This window comes from Eucalyptus grandis, chromosome 6 (assembly GCF_016545825.1).
Source record: "Eucalyptus grandis isolate ANBG69807.140 chromosome 6, ASM1654582v1, whole genome shotgun sequence".
Classification (NCBI taxonomy): domain Eukaryota; kingdom Viridiplantae; phylum Streptophyta; class Magnoliopsida; order Myrtales; family Myrtaceae; genus Eucalyptus; species Eucalyptus grandis.
The window spans coordinates 1,972,828-1,995,860 of record NC_052617.1 but is presented as its reverse complement, the minus strand read 5'-3'; the positions used below and the strand labels follow the sequence as shown (position 1 = coordinate 1,995,860).

General features: G+C 39.4%; 2 protein-coding genes across 2 annotated transcripts; both read right to left on the bottom strand.

Annotated features, from left to right (window-relative positions):
• Nucleotides 1–284: 284 nt before the first annotated feature.
• Nucleotides 285–2,719, bottom strand: LOC104447881 (subtilisin-like protease SBT3). The gene has a single exon (XM_010061614.3). It carries the CDS (start codon nt 2,675–2,677, stop codon nt 371–373), a length of 2,307 nt encoding a protein of 768 aa, XP_010059916.2. The 5' UTR covers nt 2,678–2,719; the 3' UTR covers nt 285–370.
• Nucleotides 2,720–19,415: 16,696 nt separating this feature from the next.
• LOC104447882 (subtilisin-like protease SBT3) lies at nt 19,416–21,831 on the bottom strand. The gene is given in 1 exon segment (XM_010061615.3): nt 19,416–21,831. A coding segment is annotated over 1 exon segment (2,280 nt). The 5' UTR covers nt 21,780–21,831; the 3' UTR covers nt 19,416–19,499.
• Nucleotides 21,832–23,033: the final 1,202 nt, after the last annotated feature.

Sequence of the window (23,033 nt, the reverse complement as noted above, 5' to 3'; positions counted from 1 at the left end):
TTAGCTTGATACCATGCTCATGTTCAAATTGCAAGATGCCATATGCTTATCGTATCACATATTGAAATGCCACAAAGGACTTGAATCTACCTCTGCCACTGACTTACAAGTTGCAAAAGCTGGCTTTTTCGTTGATTGATTAGCGAGGAAAGAAGAGTGGAATTATTCTGGCATCCTATCCGAGGACAAGCTTCAACCAAGTCAGCTTTTTACGGAATTATGTTGGCTTATGCAGAACATATTTCATTTGGTACGGTTCAGTACTTCAGATTTTTGATGACACAGATCGAGAAAGGGCTATGCATTAGAGATTGTAAAATTTCATCATAATTGTTTATTTAACAATAACTTTTCGAAACTCGTAGACAGATCAAGCTTTGGGCGTCAAGTGTTTGGAGCTTAGACTTGTGGCAACAATGGGGCTTTTAACCGCATACTTTCCACCATCGTCCATCCAACTGAGAGAACCAGACACCACAGTCTGTTTCATCTGTTTTGGACCTTCTATTGTCAGCTTATAGCTCAGCTTCTCATACTTCTCTTTAAATGTCAATTTATCTGGCACGATACTGACCTTGAATCCCTCCATCGGATTCACCTCTGCTCTGTAGGTCGATGCCCCAGCTCCCACATTCGTCACTGTCCTGTAGAATTCTTGCATCATCGGAGAGTCTGAGCTGTTCGAACCAAAGAAGGCGATGAAGGAAGGGTAGTTCAGGTCCAGTGATGGGTTTGAACAATTGTAGGAAGAGGACCTGGTGACCATTTGAATTTGCTTCGATGTGTAATTCATTGCACACATGAGGTTTACATAGTCTTGGGGCGTCACGTCGTATATGAGCCCAGGGTCTAATGCCTTGTTCGGATCGACATGGCCGGCTCCCATCCCTACAGGGCTCGCCGGTTTGTAATCATTCCCAATATCTTTGATAGGGCTATTTGTGCTGTCCCTTGTATATGATGTAGTCATCATGGCCGACCGGATGGCTGCGGGGGCTCCACTCGGGGTGCACTCCCTCAGGAGCGCAGCCACTCCAGCTATGTGTGGGCATGCCATCGATGTTCCTGACAAGAGGTTGAAGTCGTTAAATAGTTTATGTGAGTCCACTACAGCCGCTGGATTATTTTGGGGCCATCCAGCCAGGATCAGTGTGCCAGGAGCCAAAATGTCGGGCTTCAGGACGACTGGGCAACTTGGGGATGGGCCACGAGAGCTGTAGTCTGCCAAGCTCGGAGCAGGCTTGCTTCCGATGAGTGTTTTCCGAAATTGGATGCTTGCTGTTGGCTTGGACGAGTTCTTGATGTAGGCTTTGACGGTATCACCATCTGCAGGACTCAAAAAGATTGTAGGGAATGAGGTAAGAACGAAGAAGTTGGGGTAGGAGCTGTTTACTATGAACACACCACCAGCGACTTTTGCTCCGCCGACATTTTGGATTTGATTTCTTACATGTCCACGATTGTCCTCACACACAACAATATCAGATGGGCTGAGTTTTTTCAGTTCGACTGTATTGTTGCACGCTCCCATGAAGACAACTGGAGATTTACTCAGGGACGGGTCGCCTGGAAAGAGAGTTGAGCCTGCAATCGAGACTCCGTCGCCGAGAGTAATGGTTCCCCCGAAGTCACGGTCTATTTCCCCGGCAGCAACAGTTATGGCCCAGGGAATCCCGTTGTGCAGGGTCTGGAGGGAAGGTCCCTCATTTCCCGCGGACAATGATAAAAAGATCCCTCTCTCTATGGCTGCATATGTGGCTATTGCAATCGGGTCCTCATACAATGGAACACCATCAAAGCCTAATGACAAGGACAGGACATCGACACCATCAATGATGGCTTGATCGACTGCAGCGAGGAGATCAGCAGCGTAAAAGCCTTCATCCCACAGGGCCTTGTACATGGCCACTCGGGCCAGTGGAGCCACGCCAGAGGCAGTCCCTGGAGCATAGCCGAAGTAGGAGGCATCCGCAACATAATTTCCAGCTGCCGTGGTGGATGTGTGGGTGCCGTGTCCAGCAGTGTCACGCGAAGAGTTCAAGGAGATTGTAATGTTGGGATTTTTGGCTACCAAGGCCCTGTTGAAGAACCGGGCTCCGATGAGCTTTTTGTTGCACATCGAAGCATTGAATTGGGTCCCAACCTCACATTCGCCTTTCCATTTTGACGGAATTGTCGTCATTCCGCCATCACTGAAGCTCGGGCTTTCCGGCCAAACACCCGTATCGACAAGCCCAACTATGACATCCTTGCCATAATCCGACGTAGGCCATGCCCCAGAATTAGAATTCAAGCCAAGAAATTGGGTCGAGTGAGTCGTATCGACTTTACCAGGCAAATCCTTCATGGAAGAGATGTAGCCCGGAGAGTTCTTGAGGGCCGCGAGCTCGAGAGGAGAGAGACTAGCACTAAAACCCTGCATGACATGAGTGTAACTGTAGATGAGTTTAGCAAAAGTGGGTGTGGCAGTGGTTTTGTCTCTAACTTTAGGATTAGGACTTTGCACTAGCGATGAAACGGTGGCCAAGAACCAGCTATGGTGGTCAGAGAAGGCTTTGGGCATGGAGGATAAGTCCATGTGGATAATATAATTGTCGGACTGCCCCGTTGTCGAGGCAAAGCAGAACATGGTCAGAATTAGGAGCGTCATCAAGGATGAATGAACGCGATCAGCCATGATCGATTGAAGTGAGCTAGTTTTAGAGTACAGCTGAAGCTTTGTGCCTTTATATTGGGAATAGAGATGTATAGGAGGCCCAAGAGAACCTCAACATAGTCGTCCATTACTAGTTAATTGGTATGTTGATTTGTTTGGTGTCTTATGGCTGACCCTTATCTCAATGATTTATTCTCAACCTATGGACGTATTCCACGACAAATCGAAGGACGATTGGGGGAGACAAAAGGATTGGAAAAGTGTATGCGTTTTTATTAAAGTCACATTGCTGTCGGGTGTTAGTCGACTTTTTATTTTACCTTGTGATTGGAAATTGAGGGATGCTCCACTTGTTTTTGCTCCGTACCACCTTATATTTTCGACACCGCAGATGAAAAATAATCCAAGTGGGAGCATCCTTTCAAAATTACTTTGGAAATTTGGAACGCCAATAAGGGGACTTCGTGCAATTATCTCTTCGTTTAGAGGGACACGCACATATAGAATCGCTAAGAATCCAGAGCATGATTTTTGGTCGATATTGACGGGCTTATGTTGCAACATCATAACATCTCAATCTCTATCAAGTTTCTTTAGCAACTTCATGGTTTATCTTAAGGGCGAAGATGTGAGGGGTTGTAAGACAAACTCTCACTTTAGGAGAATTGATAAGTTGGGTAGCAATTGATATACTGTAATTAACCCACAACTTATCACTTTAAACTTTTAAATGATGGTTGGTCCAATTAGATATGTTAATTGGCTTGAATTTAGACGTTCTCTTGATAATCTTTTAAGATTATCCTGAGAAAATTTTCAATTAATTCTAAATATATCGTACATATGTCTTTAATGAGGGATGTTAAATGGAGTCCCAAATCGAAGAATTGATGTGGTGAGTAAAGCAAATAAAATTATTTGGCCATAATATATCGGCTTAAGTTTTGAGTGAATACTCAAGATGAAAACTCTTTCATGATGATATATTCTCTTACCATGGGGTACAACCGTGCACCAAGTCGAAACGGAAAGTACTAGCGAAGGCAACTGAAAGAACTTTAAAGGATAGGAATCCACCCACCATCTATGCGCTCCTCGATTGTACAACCAGGGTCTCCGTCACTCGTGGTTTCGCCAGGAAAAGAGGACTAAAACGTAAAGATCAATTGCCCTATGAGGACAAACATCATAAAAGAGTCTTTCCGTGGCCACCGACGTCTTATCAGATCCTAAATAATATCGTTCTTGAACACATCTGTTCGGCTTCATTCGAAAATTCGAACTTCGTGCTTCTGTTTTTCTTCCCCTTTTCTTCTTCTTTGAAGAACTGATCCTTGCTGTGATTGGATCTGATGGTTCCCAGGCTTGAAATCGTCAAACACATCCCGAGAACGTTGAACAATATTTTAGTTCACAACGTCCGCGTTGTACATTCACGGGGGACCAAAGGAGTCGAGATGAGAAATATATTTTTTTGTCCAGAATAGCTGACCATTTCAACAAGAGGATAAAAAGGAAAAACTAATTCATTTATCTTGCAGTAGCTGTTGATGTTAAGTTTGGCAAGGGGTCCCTATTGATAAATTTGTCAACATCTAGAAAAGAGACGAGAGAAAGTGGTTCCTCCTTTATTATTGCAACTCTTAGAGAGGAAGTAATCATGCTCCCACTTTAATAATACTACTTAAAAATCATTCCTTTTTTTTTCCACCTTTTGTTGTTTTCTTGTCCCGTGATTCCAAGGAGAAATCATCAAAAGGAGGCCGGTAAGGACGTGCATTTGGATCGAAGCGGGTGAGAATCAATGTAAAAGGAGGCAAGAACATTTTTCCAAGTCGAAGGGTTCACACCACTTTAAGATGATGTACCAACCTCAATATTTACATCCTTCGTCCGCTTGAGTTTTCGCGTTGATGTTCTTTCTTGCTGTCAGTGAAATTTGTCTTGGGGCCTTCGACTTTGACTAGGGATGGCTATGGAATAAGGTGGGAACGGGTCGTGTCCCTCGTCTCATTCCTACCTTCTAGATCATTAGGGATGCCTCGTATTTGCTCAAGACCTAGTCTCCCCCCTACATCAATAGTTATTTATCTTTAGTTATAAAACGTTACAGAAATCCTGTACTTAAAAGAGAGAGAGAAGTGATTGTCAAGTAGTACTCCATTAACTTCATCTGTCTTTTAGAAAATATTATTATATATGTAACATCCCGGGTCTCTACTGTACACATATTGTCCGCTTTGGATACTAAGTCCTCACGGTTTTGTTCCTCTCGGGGTAACCCATATTACCCCAAGAAAATGCGTATGTACAGTTTAGAGGGATCCAAGCTTTATAAGTTAGCCCAGGACTCCCTCCCTAGGCGATGTGGGACAGGAGAGGGACTCCTTCCTTGCGCACGTCTGAGGACCATGGCTCGGGCCGTCACAAGGCACTTGGGTCCCTCTAAACTGTACATACGCATTTTCTTGGGATAGTATGGATTGTCCCGAGAGGAACAAAACCGTGAGGACTTAGTGTCCAAACCGGACAATACGTATACAGTGGAGACCCGAGATGTTACAATATAAAACTAAACTTTGGTAGTTGAAGTAAAAGTTGCAGAGCAGGGAGAGTTGGGGAGGCAAAGCAAGAATGAAATGCGACCAAAATGGACAGTTTTGTACCGAGCAATCTCATTAATTATTACTCAAGCTCTGGTTGTAGTCTTCATCTTATGAGTTTTTATCCAAACAAGCAGATGATAGTCTACAGTGACAAAAAGTTTTCGCACGTTAGACTTAGCTCCAACGGACATGTCAGCTACTACTAACAAAATTGGGAGTCAGAAGGACTTCTTTATGTAAATTAAAATTCCAAAGATTTGATTTGAAAAAATAATGCGCAGATTCAGGAACTAAAAGTAAGATTTTAGCTTTTTATAATAACGCTTAAAGGGCATATCAATTAATTTAGGGAAATTGCATTTCCGGTCTTTGTTATATTTAGTGAATTAACTTTTGGTGATTATACTTTTTTTGCTTACAATACTAGTCCTTATGCTACTCTCCTACGACAATTTAAGTCCTCTTGAAAATTTTCGTTCGTAATTCATCGGAAAATGCTAAACAACGTCGGCTATATTGACATGCAGCACTTATGTCCACAAACCTCTTAAATTTCTTTAACTTTTGGTCCCGTACTTTAGGAACTATCAAAATTAGTCATGCACTTTGTTTTAGTAAAAAATTATTCATTTTCGGTCTAGAAACTGTCGGCGAGAGCAGACTTTGAGATTAAAGTCCAGTGGTCTTCAGACTTTGATAGTAGAGTCTGGAGTTCTTTATACTATAACACTTGAGTCTGCAAGTCTTCAGATTAGTTTTTTGGAAATGTTTTGTTAGCTTCAAAACAATAAATGGATTTTTTCTAACAATCTCTCACTTTTTTTATGATAACAAAACTTTCCTACAGATTTGAAAATTTTGACCTGCAAAACAGCACTTAAGCAAAACGTGATATCTTATAAAAATAAGTTGATAAGGACCTGAATAGTATTGATTCTGCAACTACAGAAAACATGTTAATCCTGCAAGATAAATAACTATCCAGCCATAATCAATATCACAAACTTAGTTACTGCAAGCGTAAAAAAGATTCAAAGTCAAATAGCAGTCAAAAGTCCAAAGTATACTAGTCCAAAGTCAGTCCAAAACCAAACCAAAAAGTAAATAAGTTCATAAAGTCATCAAAATCAAATATCAAGCAAAAAGTACCCAAAAGATAAGTCAGGTCAAATCAGCACAAACTTTCCCCCTTTTTGTCAATAGCAAAAAGTGGAGAATGACTATAAAAAGAGTTGAGTAAAAATTATGGCTATTTGGGGATACGAACGATCTGGAAATCCCTATAGACTTGACAGTCTCCTCTAGCTTCCTCAAAGTCTCCTTTAGCCGTTGAATATCCTCACCCTTTGCAGTTTCTTGCACTTGAATATTCAGGGCTTGTAATTATTCTTGTAGAGATTTTGAAGTTGACTCTAAAGCTGTCTTGAGGTTTTTCATCTCAAACTTGAAACCATATTGCTGACCCTTCAATTCCAAAAGGAGATCCAATAGCCTTTGAAAGTCTACTATTGGTTTCGATGTAGCACTAGGTCTAGTCGAATCAATTCTAGGACTCTTGAGATGTGAGGGAACATCAGTAGTTCGATCACTAGGACTTGGAGTGGATGCATCGGTATCTACTTCAGGATATTGAGAGGCATAGACATCCTTTGGATTTGCTAGAGATCTACTAACATCACTAGTAAAAACAAGTGAAGAAGTACCTCTTTTGTTAGTTGCTCCCCCTGTTTCTGTGCATTCAGTTGGAGAAAAGAATTCATCTTCATGTTCTTGCTCTTTTTAGTACCCAAGTGATGTTTTTCTCCTACATTTCCACTCATTGCCTTTTCCGAGTCATTTAACAAGGATACAGCAAATGTTGGCTCAAGAGAGTCATCTTGACCCTCTTCTTCTTCTTCTTCTTCTTCTTCTTCTTCTTCTCTACCTCTTTCTTCTTCCTCTGTTCTCCTTTCTTCTCTTTCTTCACCTCTTTTCTCCTTTCTTCTCTTTCTTCACCTCTTTTCTCTGTCTCTTCTCTTTCTTTGTTCTCTTTGTCCTTTGGCTCCTCAAAACTAACAAAGCTCCTTAAATTTCTTAAGGCAAAAGCGGAGAGAGTGATATCATCATCATCTTCTTCATCCTACAAGATAAGGGTTCTCCTATCCTTGATAGGTGAGCTGATTGGCTCTTTGCCTTTCCTCTTCTTCGCTGCAGAGTCTTGTTTAGATTTGGCAGGGGATTCCTCCTTCAGATGCTCCAATGCCTTATTAAGTTCCTTTAGTCTCATTTTTGAAACCATCTTTAGTCCAACCGCCATTGGAGCAATGGTTCAAATACACAGAGTAGCAGGAAATTGAATGTTGAAATGTCTGAACAATCTAGTAACAAGCACAGAGTAAGGGAGTTGCCCCTTGTCCTTACAACTGTCTTATACATGTGCATTAGGATAGTGTGAGGTAGTGGGAACTTGAATCCGATGTTGATTCCAAACATCAGCTTTGCTTGAGTGAGAGACATCAGTTTTTGAAGTAGATTTGGTTCTGATGCAATTGATCACAATCTTGTGAAGCAAAATATTGAATGCAGTCATTCTAGAGTAAGAGATCTTGCCTTCAGCAAACCTGTCTCGAACAAGAGCCAAAGTTGCGTGACCAATAGGCACCCTGATTGGTTGGAAACTCCCTATTTCCACACCAATCACATTTGCCAAGGTGTCTACATCCACCACAAATTCTTTGTCTCTAACCGTAAAAGAAAATCTATTTGCATCTAGAAAAGACAAATTTGAATAGAAATAGTCAGTCAATTCAGGGTAGGCGACAAATGTCTCTGAACTGAATTGTTCAAGTTGAAGGAGAGCAAACTTCTCCCTCAATTTTGCCTTCAAAGAATCAAGAAATCGAAATCCACACATCTAGGGTTCATTGCCCCTCTCTTAAGCAGTTTCGAATAAGTCTTCCTATGGTTCTTAGAACGAAGTAAGTTCGTTCCCTCACCATGAACATTTGCAGCGACGCTCATCCTAGGTTGAAAATTCATGTACATCATTTCATCATCATCCTTCCCTTCGAGTTGATTAAAAGTTCCAAACTATGGATCACTTGAAAAGTTGGCAAAAGTCTTTGTTGCCAAACCTATAGGCGCATTACCCTTCTTTTCCATAGATTGCAAAAACAAGGTTTTGTTCTTGTAGTCTCTCTCTTGTAAAAACTCATCGATGAATGTCATCACAGTATCACCCTCCTTTAACTTAGAGTAGAGTTTAAAGAGAAATTTCGGTTTCAGCATTCTTACGGGTTCAACATTTTCAATGATCTCTTCTTCTGCTTGTTGCTGCGGAGGGACTTGAGTCCCTTGCTATGAAGAGCGACGCTGTTGAGAATGTTATTGTTGTTGCTGCTGCTAAGGATAATCCTCTTCCTCGGTTAGATCAAAGTGGGTATGACCCTCTAACATGTGTTGTGGTCCCCTGTTCGCAATTCTAGAAGACTTCCTCTAGAAAGATATTGTCACTATCTTAGAGGATTTCTTGAACTCACTTGTTGAAAAAGATGAAAATTTTTTGGATTAAACTTGAGAGAAAATGAGAAAAGTATGATCTCTGTATTCTAGGGTTTGAGTGAGTGTAAATGAAGACGAAAAGACTCAATGATACAAAAAGAGAGTGAAACGGGATAAATGAACCGTCACACTGAAAAAGCTGCCATTTTTGTTAAAAAAACTTCCAAAAATTCAAAAATTCAAAAATTCAAAAATTCAAAAAGATAATTTCTAAAAATAAAATGCATAGATAACGATTCAAAAACATACCTTTTCAAGATTTTCTTTCTAAATTTAAATTACATGTATCGAAGAGATATTAACTTACTGAAGTAATTTTTGGATATTCTGAGTCTGACCAACTTCACACTTTAGTTGGAAGAAGAGATAATATTTAGTCTAGTACGAATAGACTTAATTAGACTTTTCTCAAGTGACCTTGTAAATATATTTGCAGCTGATTCTTCGAGTCCATAAACTGAATAATAACATCTCCACTTTGAACATGATCTCTTATAAAATGAGATCAAATCTCAATATACTTTGCCCCTGAATGAAGAATTGGGTTCTTCATGAGATTGATAGCATTGGTGTTGTCGCATTTGATCTCGGTGCACAATTCTTCAATTCCAAAGTCTCTTAGCTGTTGCCTTATCCATAAAATTTGAGAACAACGGTTCACAAGAGCCACATACTCTGCTTCCGCTGTTGATAAAGCTAGTACTCTGCTTCCTTGAGAACTAGGAAACAAGCTTGTTGCCAAGCAGTTGACAAGTGCTAGAAGTATTCTTTCTATCAACTTTGCAACCTGCTAAATCTGCGTTTGAATATCAAAGAAGAGTAAAGTCTCATTTTTTGGGATATCACAGACTTAGCTTTGGAGTAGTTGCGATATATTTGATGATGCATTTTGCAGCACTTAAATGAGATTATTTGAAATCTGATTGGAATCTAGCACAAATGCAAACACTAAATAAGATGTCAAGTCTAGATGCAGTAAGATAAAGAAGTGAACCAATAATGCTCCTGTAAAGCTTTTGGTCTACACTATTTCCTTCTTCATCTTTATCCAGCTTCGAAGAACTTGACATTGGTTTCTTTGTTTTCTTGCTATTCTCTAATCCAAATTTCTTGATAAGATCTTTCGCATACTTTTCTCGGTGAATGAAAATCCCTTTATTTGATTGTTTGACTTGTAATCCGAGAAAGAAGGTTAATTCATCCATCATGCTTATCTTGAATTCATACCGCATAGATTTAGAAAACTTATTGCATAGATTTTCATTAGGAGATCCAAAAATAATATCATCAACATAAATTTGAATCAATAGAAAATCTTTACCTTCTCTTTTTATGAATAATGTAGTATTTACCTTTCCTTCTTCAAAATCATTTTGAATTAAAAATTTACTTAACCTTTCATACTAGGCTCAAAGAGCTTGCTTTAATCCATATAAGGCATTTTTCAGTCTGTAGACAGAGTTTAGCTTTCTTGGATCAAAACCAGGTGGTTGATCTATGTAGATTTCTTCTTGGATAAATTCATTTAGAAATGCACTTTTGACGTCCATTTGGAATAACTTGAAATTTTTATAACAAGCAAAAAGCAAGTAATAATCTAATTTCTTCTAACCTCACTACTAGTGCATATGTCTCGTCATAGTCTATCCCTTCTTCTTGAGTATATCATTTGGCCATGATTCTTGCTTTGTTTCTAACCACTTTTCCTTTCGTCCACTTTGTTCCTAAAAACCCATTTAGTTCAAATAATAGATTTATCTTTTGGTTTATGAATTAGCTCCCAAATATTGTTGATACTAAACTGTTTGAGCTCTTCTTGCATAGCTTTGATCCATCTTTCATCAAACAGGGCTTCTTCTACACACAAGACTTCTTCTACATTTTTGGGTTCTATCTTAGAAATAAGTGCTAGTGCGCTAGACTCTTCTCGTCTTTTGGATCTGGTGCGAATTCCTTCATTAATGTTGCTGATGATGAGATTTGTAGGATGACTTGACTTATACTTCTAGTTGCTTGTTGGTCTGAAAGTCTGCTGATCCTCTGCTTCAGTTGGATCTTCTAATTTTGCTTGATGTTGATCTTCAGCAATCTAAGTCACTTCGGGGGAGGTAGACTTTGTAAAGTTTAGAGCAAGTTCAAATTCTTCAAGATGAGTTTGGTCTTCTTGGTTCTCCACAAAGTCTTGAAATTTAATGTTCATAGACTCTTCTACTGATTGAGTCTTCTTAATATAGACTTTGTATGCTTTGCTTGAGGTTGAGTAGCCAAGGAAAATTCATTCGTCTGATTTCTCTTCAAACTTCACGGTTCCATCATTTGCATTTTTCAAAATGAAATATTTACAACCAAACACATGAAAGTAAAAGACAATTGGCTTCTTCCCTTTGTAGAATTCATAAGGAGTTTTCTCTAGAATATGCCTCAAGAACACTCTGTTAATAATATAGCAAGCTGTAGAAACTGCTTTAGCCCAAAATTGAGATGAAATTTTACTCTCAATTAAGAGGGTTCTAGCCATTTCTGCAAGGATATATTCTTCATTTCCACAACCCCATTTTGCTATGGAGTATATAGAGAAGAGAAAAGATGCTGTAAACTAGATTCATTACAAAATTTTGCAAAGTCTTGATTCTCGAACTCACCACCATGGTCTGTTCGTATGCTTGAAATAACATAACCTTTCTTATTCTGAACTTTCTTGGCAAACTTTGAGAAGTGAGAGAATGTTTCAGACTTAGTTGCCAAAATGTAAACCCAAGTAAAATGAGAGTAATTATCTACGATTGCTAAGTAGTATTTCTTTCCACCAATGTTTTGAGTTCTGGTTGATCCAAAGAGGTCCATATACAGAAGCTACAAAACACGATTTGTAGAAATTTGATTTATAGGTTTAAAAGAACTTATAATATATTTTCCCAAAACACAAGGAGTACATGGATCAGACTTTTGATAGCTCAAGTTGGGAAGACCTCGAACAAGCTTCTTGGATGAAATTTTGGCAATATGCTTCATGTTGACATGACCAAGCTTTCAATGCCAAAGATTTGCTTCATCTTGAATGGATATAAGACACTGAGAACTTTCTAGTTTTACATCCAGAAGGTAAATATTTCCATGCCTTCGTCCAGTGAAAGATTGAGAGAGATCTTTACTTGTTCATGAATAAATACCTTCTTGGAAGTTGATTTTGAATCTTGTGTCACAAAGTTAACTTATGCTGAGTAGATTGTAATTCAGACCTTTCACTAAGGAGACATTGTTGATAGTTAAAGCTTCTACTCTTCATGGTTCCATATCCAATGATTCTTCCTTTGCTGTTTCCACCAAACGAAACTTTTCCACCATTTATTTGAACAACCTTTATAAAACAACTAGAGTCTCCAGTCATGTGCCTCGAACAACCACTATCCAAATACCATTTGATTTTTCTCTTGATATTGACCTATAATCAAAAGGAAAACTTAAGCTTTCTTTGGTACCCATATTTTCTTAGGTCCAGGGGAGTTAGTATTAAACACTATCTTTGCCCAATCCCTCTTAACGGGTCTTCAAACCTTGGGACATTCCTTTTTGAAGTGTTTAGAGCTATTACACTTTGAACATTTGAGAGCATTGCTTCCAACATGTTTTACAAAAACCTTTTGAAAGTGATTTTTGTAAAATGCCTTTATAGGTCTTTATCTAATCCTTTCTTTAACTTTGGGAAAATCAATTAAAGGAACAATTTCTGAAGTCATTCTCAAACCAGACTTGTTTTATTAAGGTGTTTGTACTGAAAGAATTTTCTCTAGCTTCTCATATCCTATTGAAAATCTTTTTGTAATGTTTGAGATGTCTTCTTTCAAAAGTGCATTTTCTTTTGTAAGAGAATCGGAGTTTGTTTCTAAATCAACAAAACTTTTATCTAGATTTTCAAACTTTTCTTTCCAATGAGTTTCTTGTTGCTTGAGTTTTGAATTTTCCCTTTTTAGTTCGAAAATTCTCTTAAGAGAGGCTTTGAGATTAAGACAGAGTTCATCTATATACTTTGAGACTTTGAGACTTTAACAGGAATTTTTGTTTACTTACCTCAATTTCCTTGTCTGAGTCTGAGTCTGAATCTGTTTTAGAGTTTGTATCTGATTTATAATTTGCCATTAAACAAATATTGGCATATTCTTCATCACTTTCTTCGCATTTTGTATTACTCCATGTCTCAGCTTTAAGAGTTTTTTTGTATTTCTCAGTTTTTCCTTTCGTTTTCTTTAACAAAGGATAGTTAGGTTTGATATGCCAATTTTTCTTATATTTGAAGCAAATCACATCTTGGCTAGTTTCATTGTCCTTAGCTGATCTTTTTTGGAACTTTTGCATGCTTTGCTTTTTCCAGTTGAATTCTCTTCCCTTCTTGTTCAACTTTCAGAACTTTTTGATCATGAGTGCTAGCTTTTCATCATCCAAATCATCTTCGGAATCTGTATCATCAGAATTATCGTTAGATTTCAAAGCAATTGACTTCTTATCTTTGAAATCTTCATCCTCATTGATTTGCTCCATTTCATATAACTGAAGTGTGCCAACCAGTTCATCTACTGAAAGAGGCATGATCCTTTGGGTTTCTCTGATCGATGTCTTCACGTGATTTTAGTCTTTGGATAGTCCACACAACAGTTTATTGACCTTCATTGGTCCTAAAATTGGCTGTCCTTGATATGCCAGGCTGTTTACGATTTCTGTAAAGCGACTGAACATATCAGTGATGGATTCACCAAGCTTCATCTTGAAGGCTTCGTACTATCTTAGTAGAATATTGATCTTCATTTCCTTTACTCGATTAGTTCCTTCATAAGTAACGTGCAATCTATCCCAAATTTCTTATGCTGTTTCACAAGATGAAATTCAATTATACTCAGTAGGAGATAAAGCATAGTATAAGGAGTAGATGGCTTTAGCATCAAGAGCTTGTCTCTTGGTTAATTTTGCTTGTGATAATTCGCCAGCATCTTCAACTTCCTTTTCTCTTTCTGAGGTTGATGTAGCTTTGGGAATGATCCACAACATCCCATTCCATGGAATCTTTCGATCTCAGGAATGCTTTCATCTTGTTTTTCCATACGTTGTATTGCTTTCCATCAAAGTATGGAGGTTTGGTGTTGCTTTGTCCTTCAATTAATCTTGGAGCAAAAATACTAGCCATAGATTTTAGCTTAAGAAGTAAGAAACACTTCAAATGAAATAAGCACACAAGCTCTGATACCAATTGAAATGGCTAGTATGAACACTTAAAGGGGGGTGAATAAGTGTTAATTTTTTTTTTTTTTTGCGGAAACGTTTATAATTTTTTTTTTCTTTCGAAATGGAATCTACAAAGTAATGGACTAAAGTGAGTTTAACAATTAAATAAATTTATGAATGAATAAAAAAGTTTAGGGAAGAATATGAGAACACAGAGTTTATAGTGGTTCGGCTTAGATCAAGCCTTACATCCACTCTCCCGTGCTAACAGCCTACTAGCTATAATCCACTATGAATCAAAAGAAATTTTACAGTCTCACGATTTTGGCTTCACAGTGCAGAGATTCTACTATACTCTTGCGAAATCTCACAAGTATTTACTTTCTCTTTTGAGTACAAATTTAGCTCAACAATTGAAATAGCAAAGAATTAGGAAGCTTTAAATTTTGAAAATTTTCTTTCACTCTCTCTCGAACAACTAGCAAGTTCGCCTTAAATACTTCTTCATGCATTCTTCCAATCTACCCGTTGGACAGAATCAATTAAGGAGATCTTAAGTTGTTTGAAGATCGAGATGAAAGCCTGTCAATTCTGTTCGCCCATACAATTAGGAACTTGGTTTTCATAAGTAGAATTTTCCAAATATACTTGCCATTCAAAAGATTTGATTATCCGAATTGATTCCAATAAGGATAATTGATCATATAGGTGCTATATCCAACCATAAGGTCTTCCAAAAATCATACGAATTGAATTCTTGAAGATAATCCCACATCTGGATAAGTCTTCATTCTTCGGTCTAGAAACTGTTAGTGAGGGCAGATTTTGAGATTAAAGTCCGGTGGTCTTCAGACTTTGACAGTAGAGTCTGAAGTTCTTCAGACTATAACACTTGAGTCTGCAAGTCTTCAGACTAGTCTTTTGGAAAGGTTTTGTCAGCTTCAAAATAATAAAAGAGTTTTTCTTTAACAACTTGTACTTGCCATCATTTGACAATTTAATATGTTCTTGCAAAGATTAGCATTGTGAGGTTCTCATGCAAATGGTAGTCGCTCTTTGTCCCCTTATACATATTCCCAAAAGGTTCTTTGGCTTTGAGCAACCATCATTAATGGGAAGTCTTTTGGAAACAGGGAGTTGGGGAGGAACCTTTACAAGGCAGATTTTCGTCTAGTAACCTGTTTGTAGCTTTTCTCTCACTTATTCCTAGAAATTCGTCAGCAGCAAAATCTAGTCTGGGAATGAAGGTACGTTTCGTGATGCAATCTGTCTCTCTACAGTTTTGCTAAATGGACTCACTTAAATCATTGCAGGACCGAAGAGCTGGACGGGAACATGGACACTCACATTGGGAAATTTTGAGGGATAGGTTGTTGGACAAGCGTGTAACTGAATCAGGTGATAGTAGTGGATATGATAGCAGAGTTCCAGGCAATATGTCAATGTCAAGAAAGCAAGATCCTGAAGGGCTATGGCCTAGATAATTCCTTAACAAGGTGATGTGTTGGACATTATCTTGCCTACTTCTTTCCATGAAGAGTTGGTTTCTCTCTCTACAGTGTATCTAGTTCACAATATTTTTGCCTTTAACCCTGTGTAGATTCTGCTGCATTTTGTCCCATTCTTAATGTAGTGTCAGCCACTTCTGGTTTTGAAGTATAATCTTGGTGGGATCTCTGGATGTTGAAGTTTTCTTTTATGATGTAGGCTTCTATTCAGAAGATTTTGCCTGGATTGAATCTCTCTATGGTGTGGGTTTTTTCCTATAATATTGGCTTCTATTCTGAAGATTCCCCAAATGCTGTTATCAACTGAATGCTCTCCATGTCAATTTTGGTCTAGAATTTTCACAACTTGTCGCTGTCTTATGTATTCTACTATTTGCTTGTCTCTCGGACTATGCTACAAACTCATGCATTGACAATCGTTCCATCACATGGCTCATTATATGCATATATTTATCCTTTTTAAGTCTCCTTCTCTTTTTATTTGTCCATTTGTGGTAAAGTGATTAAAGCTATGCTGACATATAATGAGGATTACTTGTCAAGCACCATCCTTAGGATAATGAAGTTGCTCGACCATTACATTTAAATTCTAAAGCTGCGCTTTTGCATTGATCTGATCGTTTCCACAACTTCAGCAAGGAACATATTTTGTTAACCAAAAAGGGAAGAAATATGAACTGTACTCATGTCAAACTCATTGAAGCTGAATGGATAGAACGCTTTTGTGGAAACATTACAAAGATAAAAGGGAAAATCCCTCACTGGATGTATCATGTTAAGAGAAAGGACTTGACTCGAGAACTATTAAGACGAGCCTCTTTTTGGCATGGAATTTGGTGGGTATGAAAATTGGGTCCTGCAACTCACATGCACCTAAATGCAGTTTTTTTGGCTTTGATGTGGAGGAGTTTTGGGGGACTATTTGTGACAACTAGAAATTGTACTTTTTTGAGGAACAAGGGACCCTTCATGTTCTTGAATCTTGATTTTGATGGAGGAGTGGCAACAAGATACACACTTTTTGGCACCGATCTTCTTGTCGTCCTGGGATGGGTTCTTTTATTCATTTGGTTTGAAGAAACTGCGACGGTATCTTGTATGATTCTCTCTTTTGCAGGGCTTCCTCAGGTTCATAGAGAGGTGATGTGGGCATGTTCGATTCCTTTTGTCAGATGACTTTTCGAGGTGAAGAGTGTCACACCCCAAAACCACAAAATAATGGGATGACACAGCCACCCTTCCACACGAAGGATGTAGTCTCAAACACAATCAATAACCTGATATCAACATATATATATACACACACAGTTAAAACTCAGCCAATCCGACCGTTAGCAAGAACTGTGTGCACCACTTCCTCAAACCATACTAAAAAATAGAACTCTCAAAAGTTTCCCACCGAAGACGCTCTCGTTTTATTTGCCGCTAACCAAGGAACCTAAAAAGATTAAAGGATGAGTGGAATAAGCAACAATAACTCAGTGAGTAGTACATATCTTCTAAGTAGATCGAGCAACTATTATGCTTGTATACAAAGCAATACCAAACTTCATAATTCAAACTCAATATATAAAATACATATCGAATCATATAAGAGTTATTTCTTATCATCAAAACTTTATACTAATATGAAAAACTCATTTAAATCACTATCAAAAGTTAAATATTAACGGTCAAGTCCATTGAATAATCTTTATCAAATATCACATATCAAAGGTCCATCCATTAACTAATCTATTATTCAATACTCTACCATGGTCACGACACAATGCCTATTGACAAGGCAACCATAATTCCCCCCTCGGCAAAGTCTCCACCTACAAAGCTAGTGGCTCGGCCTAAAAGGATATCCTAAACCTAGTATGCATACCTTAAAAACCCCTCACTGGATTCACAATCATATTGAATATAAATAACCATCCTTCAATATCAGAAATCCAATCTAGAAATCAATATCTTAAATCAAGCAATAACATTTTGCAGTATAGCCCATCATCCATTTCCTATTCATTTGTCAAATAATCATAAACATTTCCATAAATTAGTCGCAAAGTAATTTCATATATATTACTCCACAGACTTTGTATAACACGCCTTTCAAACATTCATAATTAACCAAAATGTAGCAAATGCTCGATTCGGCTTTTATGAAATAAAAATGCTCTTCGATTCAATATATATATACACACACACACAGTTCAAGACATGATTTTACAAAATCAAAGAAGAAATAGTACCACTCACCTCATCGTCTACAACCAAACGACAAACGATACTTGTATCGTCAAACTCACGGCACTATCAAATAATCGAGGAATAATGTTAAAATATAATAAAACTCTATCTCAACTACGAAACAACTAAATTACGCCTTAATTCTAATAAAATGACTCCTATGCGCTAACAAATCGCATAACCAAAGTGATTGCTCAAATCATTCACAAGGCGGAGTTTAAGTGCAAAATTTAGTTATACTATAACTCCTCTGATTCGCGTCCCAAACATATTTATAGTCAAAAGAAAGCCCTTCAAATATACTACAAGAATCCTAACTTGACCGTCCCAAAATCAAGCCAAAAAATGACGAAATATGGGTCAAAAGCTGCTGGACGAGTTTTGTTCACTACACGTGGAAAACTTTGAAATTTTGTTTTGGACAAACCATAAGCTCAAATCGCGATTTATAAAATCATATGGCTCCATTTCTATGAAAATATGTGGCTTAACGACTCCAAAATCGGATTTCACCGCTCGTTTTTTCAAAAATTCCGAATTTGAGCCCTAAACCCATAAATTATTTCAATTGCACGAACGAGGGGCCTAATCTCTTTACCAGGCACTGTGTTATGGAGTCGAGTTGGCTTGGCAAGGCATCTGCGGCATCCACGTGCCAAAACCCCTTTCATTTCTTCCCCTTTCTTGTCTTTTTCTTCTTCTTCTTCTCTTTCTTTCCTTTCTCTTGTCTTTCTCCCGGAGTGGTTCAGCTCTTTAAAGTGAGCGACCACTGCTCACCCCTTTTTCTCTTTTCTTTCTTTTTTTCTTCCCTACTTTTTGACTTTTCAACCCTTCTTTTGTTTTCTTCTTTTGGGCCCACCAGCCAAATATTACAAAGAGAGGTGTTAAATGTGGCAATTAGGAATTGTGATCCCTGTTTTGGAGTTTTAAAGAAGCAGCAGGGAGGTGAAGAGAGTCGGAAAGAGAGACGATGTCGTCCAAAATCCCTAAAACGGGCTAATTGGAACTACAGGCAAACTAAAATGTTGTTTACCTGTAGCACGAAGACATTTATAGAAACTAAATTGAAGATGCCACTCCGCCCCAAGCATGAATCGCATGGTTAGTGGTAAAATTAAAAGGTGAAGACGGATGGAAAATTTGGGATAAGCAACTTAAGATGAATTTCATTAGGCGAAAAATCTGTAAAACCTGATGACATTGATTTCTTTTGTCGACCTGTCTCGGAATTTTCGTTACTCATGGGTTCTTAATGTCATCCCTTTCGAAACAAGCTTCAATGGGAACTAATTCGCTAAATGCCCTCCATCTGTGATGAGACGCAAACTCAAGTTTTTGGTTGATTGGGACAATCTTCTGTCCTTCGGCTAGATACCATGCTCATGTTCAAATTGCAAGATGCCATATGCTTATCGTATCACAGATTGAAGTGCCACAATGGGCACGAGACTTGAATCTACCCTCGCCACTGACTTACAAGTTGCAAAAGCCGGCTTTTTCGTTGATTGTTTAGCGAGGAAAGACGTATGGAATGATCCTGACATTCTATCCGAGGACAAGCTTCAACCAAGTCAGCTTTTTACGGAATTATGATGGGATATGTAGAACACATTTGATTTGGTACGGTTCAGTATTTCAGATTTTTGATGACAGAGATCGAGAAAGGGCTATGCATTAGAGATTGTAAAGTTTCATCATAGTTATTTATTTAACAAAAACTTCTCGAAACTGGTAAACAGATCAAGCTTTGGGCGTCAATGGTTTGGAGCTTAGACTTGTGGCAACAATGGGGCTTTTGACCACATACTTTCCACCATCGTCCATCCAACTGAGAGAACCAGACACCACAGTCTGTTTCATCTGTTTTGGACCTTCTATTGTCAGCTTATAACTCAGCTTCTCATACTTCTCTTTGAATGTCAATTTATCTGGCACGACACTGACCTTGAATTCCTCCATCGGATTTACCTCTGCTGTGTAGGTTGACGCCCCAGCTCCCACATTCGTCACTGTCCTGTAGAAGTCTTGCACCGTCGGAGAGTCCGAGCTGTTCGAACTAAAGAAGGCAATGAAGGAAGGGTAGTTCAGGTCCAGTGATGGGTTTGAACAATTGTAGGAAGAGGACCTGGTGACCATTTGAATTTGCTTCGATGTGTAATTCATTGCACACATGAGGTTTACATAGTCTTGGGGCGTCACGTCGTATATGAGCCCAGGGTCTAATGCCTTGTTCGGATCGACATGGCCAGCTCCCATCCCTACAGGGCTCGCCGGTTTGTAATCATTCCCAATGTCTTTGATAGGGCTATTTGTGCTGTCCCTTGTATATGATGTAGTCATCATGGCCGACCGGATGGCTGCGGGGCTCCACTTGGGGTGCACTCCCCTTAGGAGCGCAGCCACTCCAGCTATGTGTGGGCACGCCATCGATGTTCCTGACAAGAGGCTCAAGTCGTTAAATAGTTTACGCGAGTCCACTACATCCACTGGAATATTTTGAGGCCACCCAGCCAGGATCAGTGTGCCAGGAGCCAAAATGTCAGGCTTCAGGACAACCGGGCAACTTGGGGATGGGCCACGAGAGCTGTAGTCTGCCAAGCTCGGAGCAGGCTTGCTTCCGATGAGTGTTTTCCGAAATTGGATGCTTGCTGTTGGCTTGGGCGAGTTCTTGATGTAGGCTTTGATGGTATCACCATCTGCAGGACTCAAAAAGACTATAGGGAATGAGGTAAAGATGGAGAAGTAGGGGTAGGAGCTGTTTACTATGAACAAACCACCAGCGACATTTGCTCCACTGACATTTTGGATTTGATTGCTTACAGTTCCACGCTTGTCCTCACACACAACAATATCAGATGGACTGAGTTTTTTCAATTCGACTGTATTGTTGCATGCTCCTACGAAGACAATTGGAGATTTACTCAAGGACGGGTTGCCTGGAAAGAGAGTTGAGCCTGCAATCAAGACTCCGTTGCCAAGAGTAATGGTTCCCCCAAAGTCACGGTCTATATCCCCGGCAGCAACAGTTATGGCCCAGGGAATCCCGTTGTGCAGGGTCTGGAGGAAAGGTCCATCATTTCCCGCGGACAATGATACAAAGATCCCTCTCTCTATGGCTGCGTATGTGGCTATTGCAATCGGGTCCTCATACAATGGAACACCATCGAAGCCTAATGACAAGGACAGGACATCGACGCCATCAATGATGGCTTGATCGATTGCAGCGAGGACGTCAGCAGAATACATGCCTTCGTCTCACAGGGCCTTGTACATGGCCACTCGGGCCAGTGGAGCCACGCCAGAGGCAGTCCCTGGAGCATAGCCGAAGTAGGAGGCATCCGCAACATAATTTCCAGCTGCCGTGGTGGATGTGTGGGTGCCGTGTCCAGCAGTGTCACGCGAAGAGTTCAAGGAGATTGTAATGTTGGGATTTTTGGCTACCAAGGCCCTGTTGAAGAACCGGGCTCCGATGAGCTTTTTGTTGCACATCGAAGCATTGAATTGGGTCCCAACCTCACATTCGCCTTTCCATTTTGACGGAATTGTCGTCATTCCGCCATCACTGAAGCTCGGGCTTTCCGGCCAAACACCCGTATCGACAAGCCCAACTATGACATCCTTGCCATAATCCGAAGTAGGCCATGCCCCAGAATTAGAATTCAAGCCAAGAAATTGGGTAGAGTGAGTTGTATCAACTTTACCCGGCAAATCCTTCATGGAAGAGATGTAGCCCGGAGAGTTCTTGAGGGCCTTGAGCTCGCTAGGAGAGAGACTAGCACTAAAACCCTGCATGACATGAGTGTAACTGTAGATGAGCTTAGAAGAAGTGGGTGTGGTAGTGGCTTTGGCTCTAACTTTAGGATTAGGACTTTGCACTAGCGATGAAACAGTGGCCAAGAACCAGCTATGGTGGTCAGAGAAGGCTTTGGGCATGGAGGATAAGTCCATGTGGATAATATAATTGTCGGACTGCCCCATCGTTGAGGCAAAGCAGAACATGGTCAGAATTAGGAGCGTCATCAAGGATGAGTGAACACGATCAGATATGATCAGCTATTGAAGTGAGCTAGTTTTAGAGTACAGCTGAAGCTTTGTGCTTTTATATAGGGAATAGAGATGTATAGGAGGCTCAAGTGAACATGTATGTTGATTTGTTTGGTGTCTTATGGTGGACGCTGATCTCAATGATCTGTTTTCAACCTATGGGCGTATTCCACGATAAAGGACGACAGGGGGAGACAAAGGATTGGAAAAATGTACACGTTTTTTTATTAAGTTCACACTGCTGTCGGGTGATAGTCAACTTTTCTTTTAACCTTTTGACTGGAAATTAAGGGATGCTCCACTTGTTTTCGCTCCGTACCACCTTGTATTTTCCACACCGTAGTATGAAAAAGAATTCAAGGGGGAACACCCTTTCGGATTACTTTGGAAATTTGGAACGCCAATAAGGGACTTCGTGCAATTATCTCTTTGTTTGGAGGGACACGCACATATAGAATCGATAAGAGTCCAAAGCATGATTTTGGTCGACACTGATGGATTTATATTGAGTGTTTCTTTAGCGAGTTTCTTTAGCAACTTCATGGTTTATCTTAAAAGGGAAGATGTGAGGGGTCGTAAGACAAACTCTCACTTAGAAGAATTGATAAGTTGGGCAGCAGCTGATGTATCTTGATGAACCTAAAATTTATTGGTTTGAACTTTTAAACGATGGTTGGTCAATTAGTTATGTTAATTGGCTTGAATTTGGACGTTCTTTTGATGATCTTCCAAGATTGTCCTAAAAATTGTGTAATCAAGTTTTCAATTTATCATATATATGTCTCTAATGAGGGATATCGGATGGAGTCTCAAATCAAAGAATTAGTGTGTGTGTAAAGCGAATAAAATTATTTGGTCATAATATATCAACTTAAATGTGGAGTGAATGCTCAAGATCTGAGCTATTTCTTGATGAGAAATTCCCTTACGATGGGGCATAACCATGCGCCAAGTGGAAAGGGAAAGTATCTAGCGATGGCGACTCCAAGAACTTTGAAGGATTTGATCGGGAAAAGACCATACTGAGGAATCCACCCACCATCCATGTGCTCCACGATTGTACAACCAATGTCTCCATTACTCGCGGTTTTGACTCGTCAGTAGAAGAAGACTAAAACATAAAGATCAATTGCCCTATGAGGACAAACATCATAAAAGAGTCTTTCCGTCGCCACCGACGTCTTATCAGATCTTAAATAGCATCGTTCTTGAACACGTCTGTTCGGCCTC

Excerpts from the sequence above, each read along its gene's own strand:
- LOC104447881 (XM_010061614.3), bottom strand. The coding sequence starts at position 2,677 with ATGGCTGATCGCGTTCATTCATCCTTGATGACGCTCCTAATTCTGACC.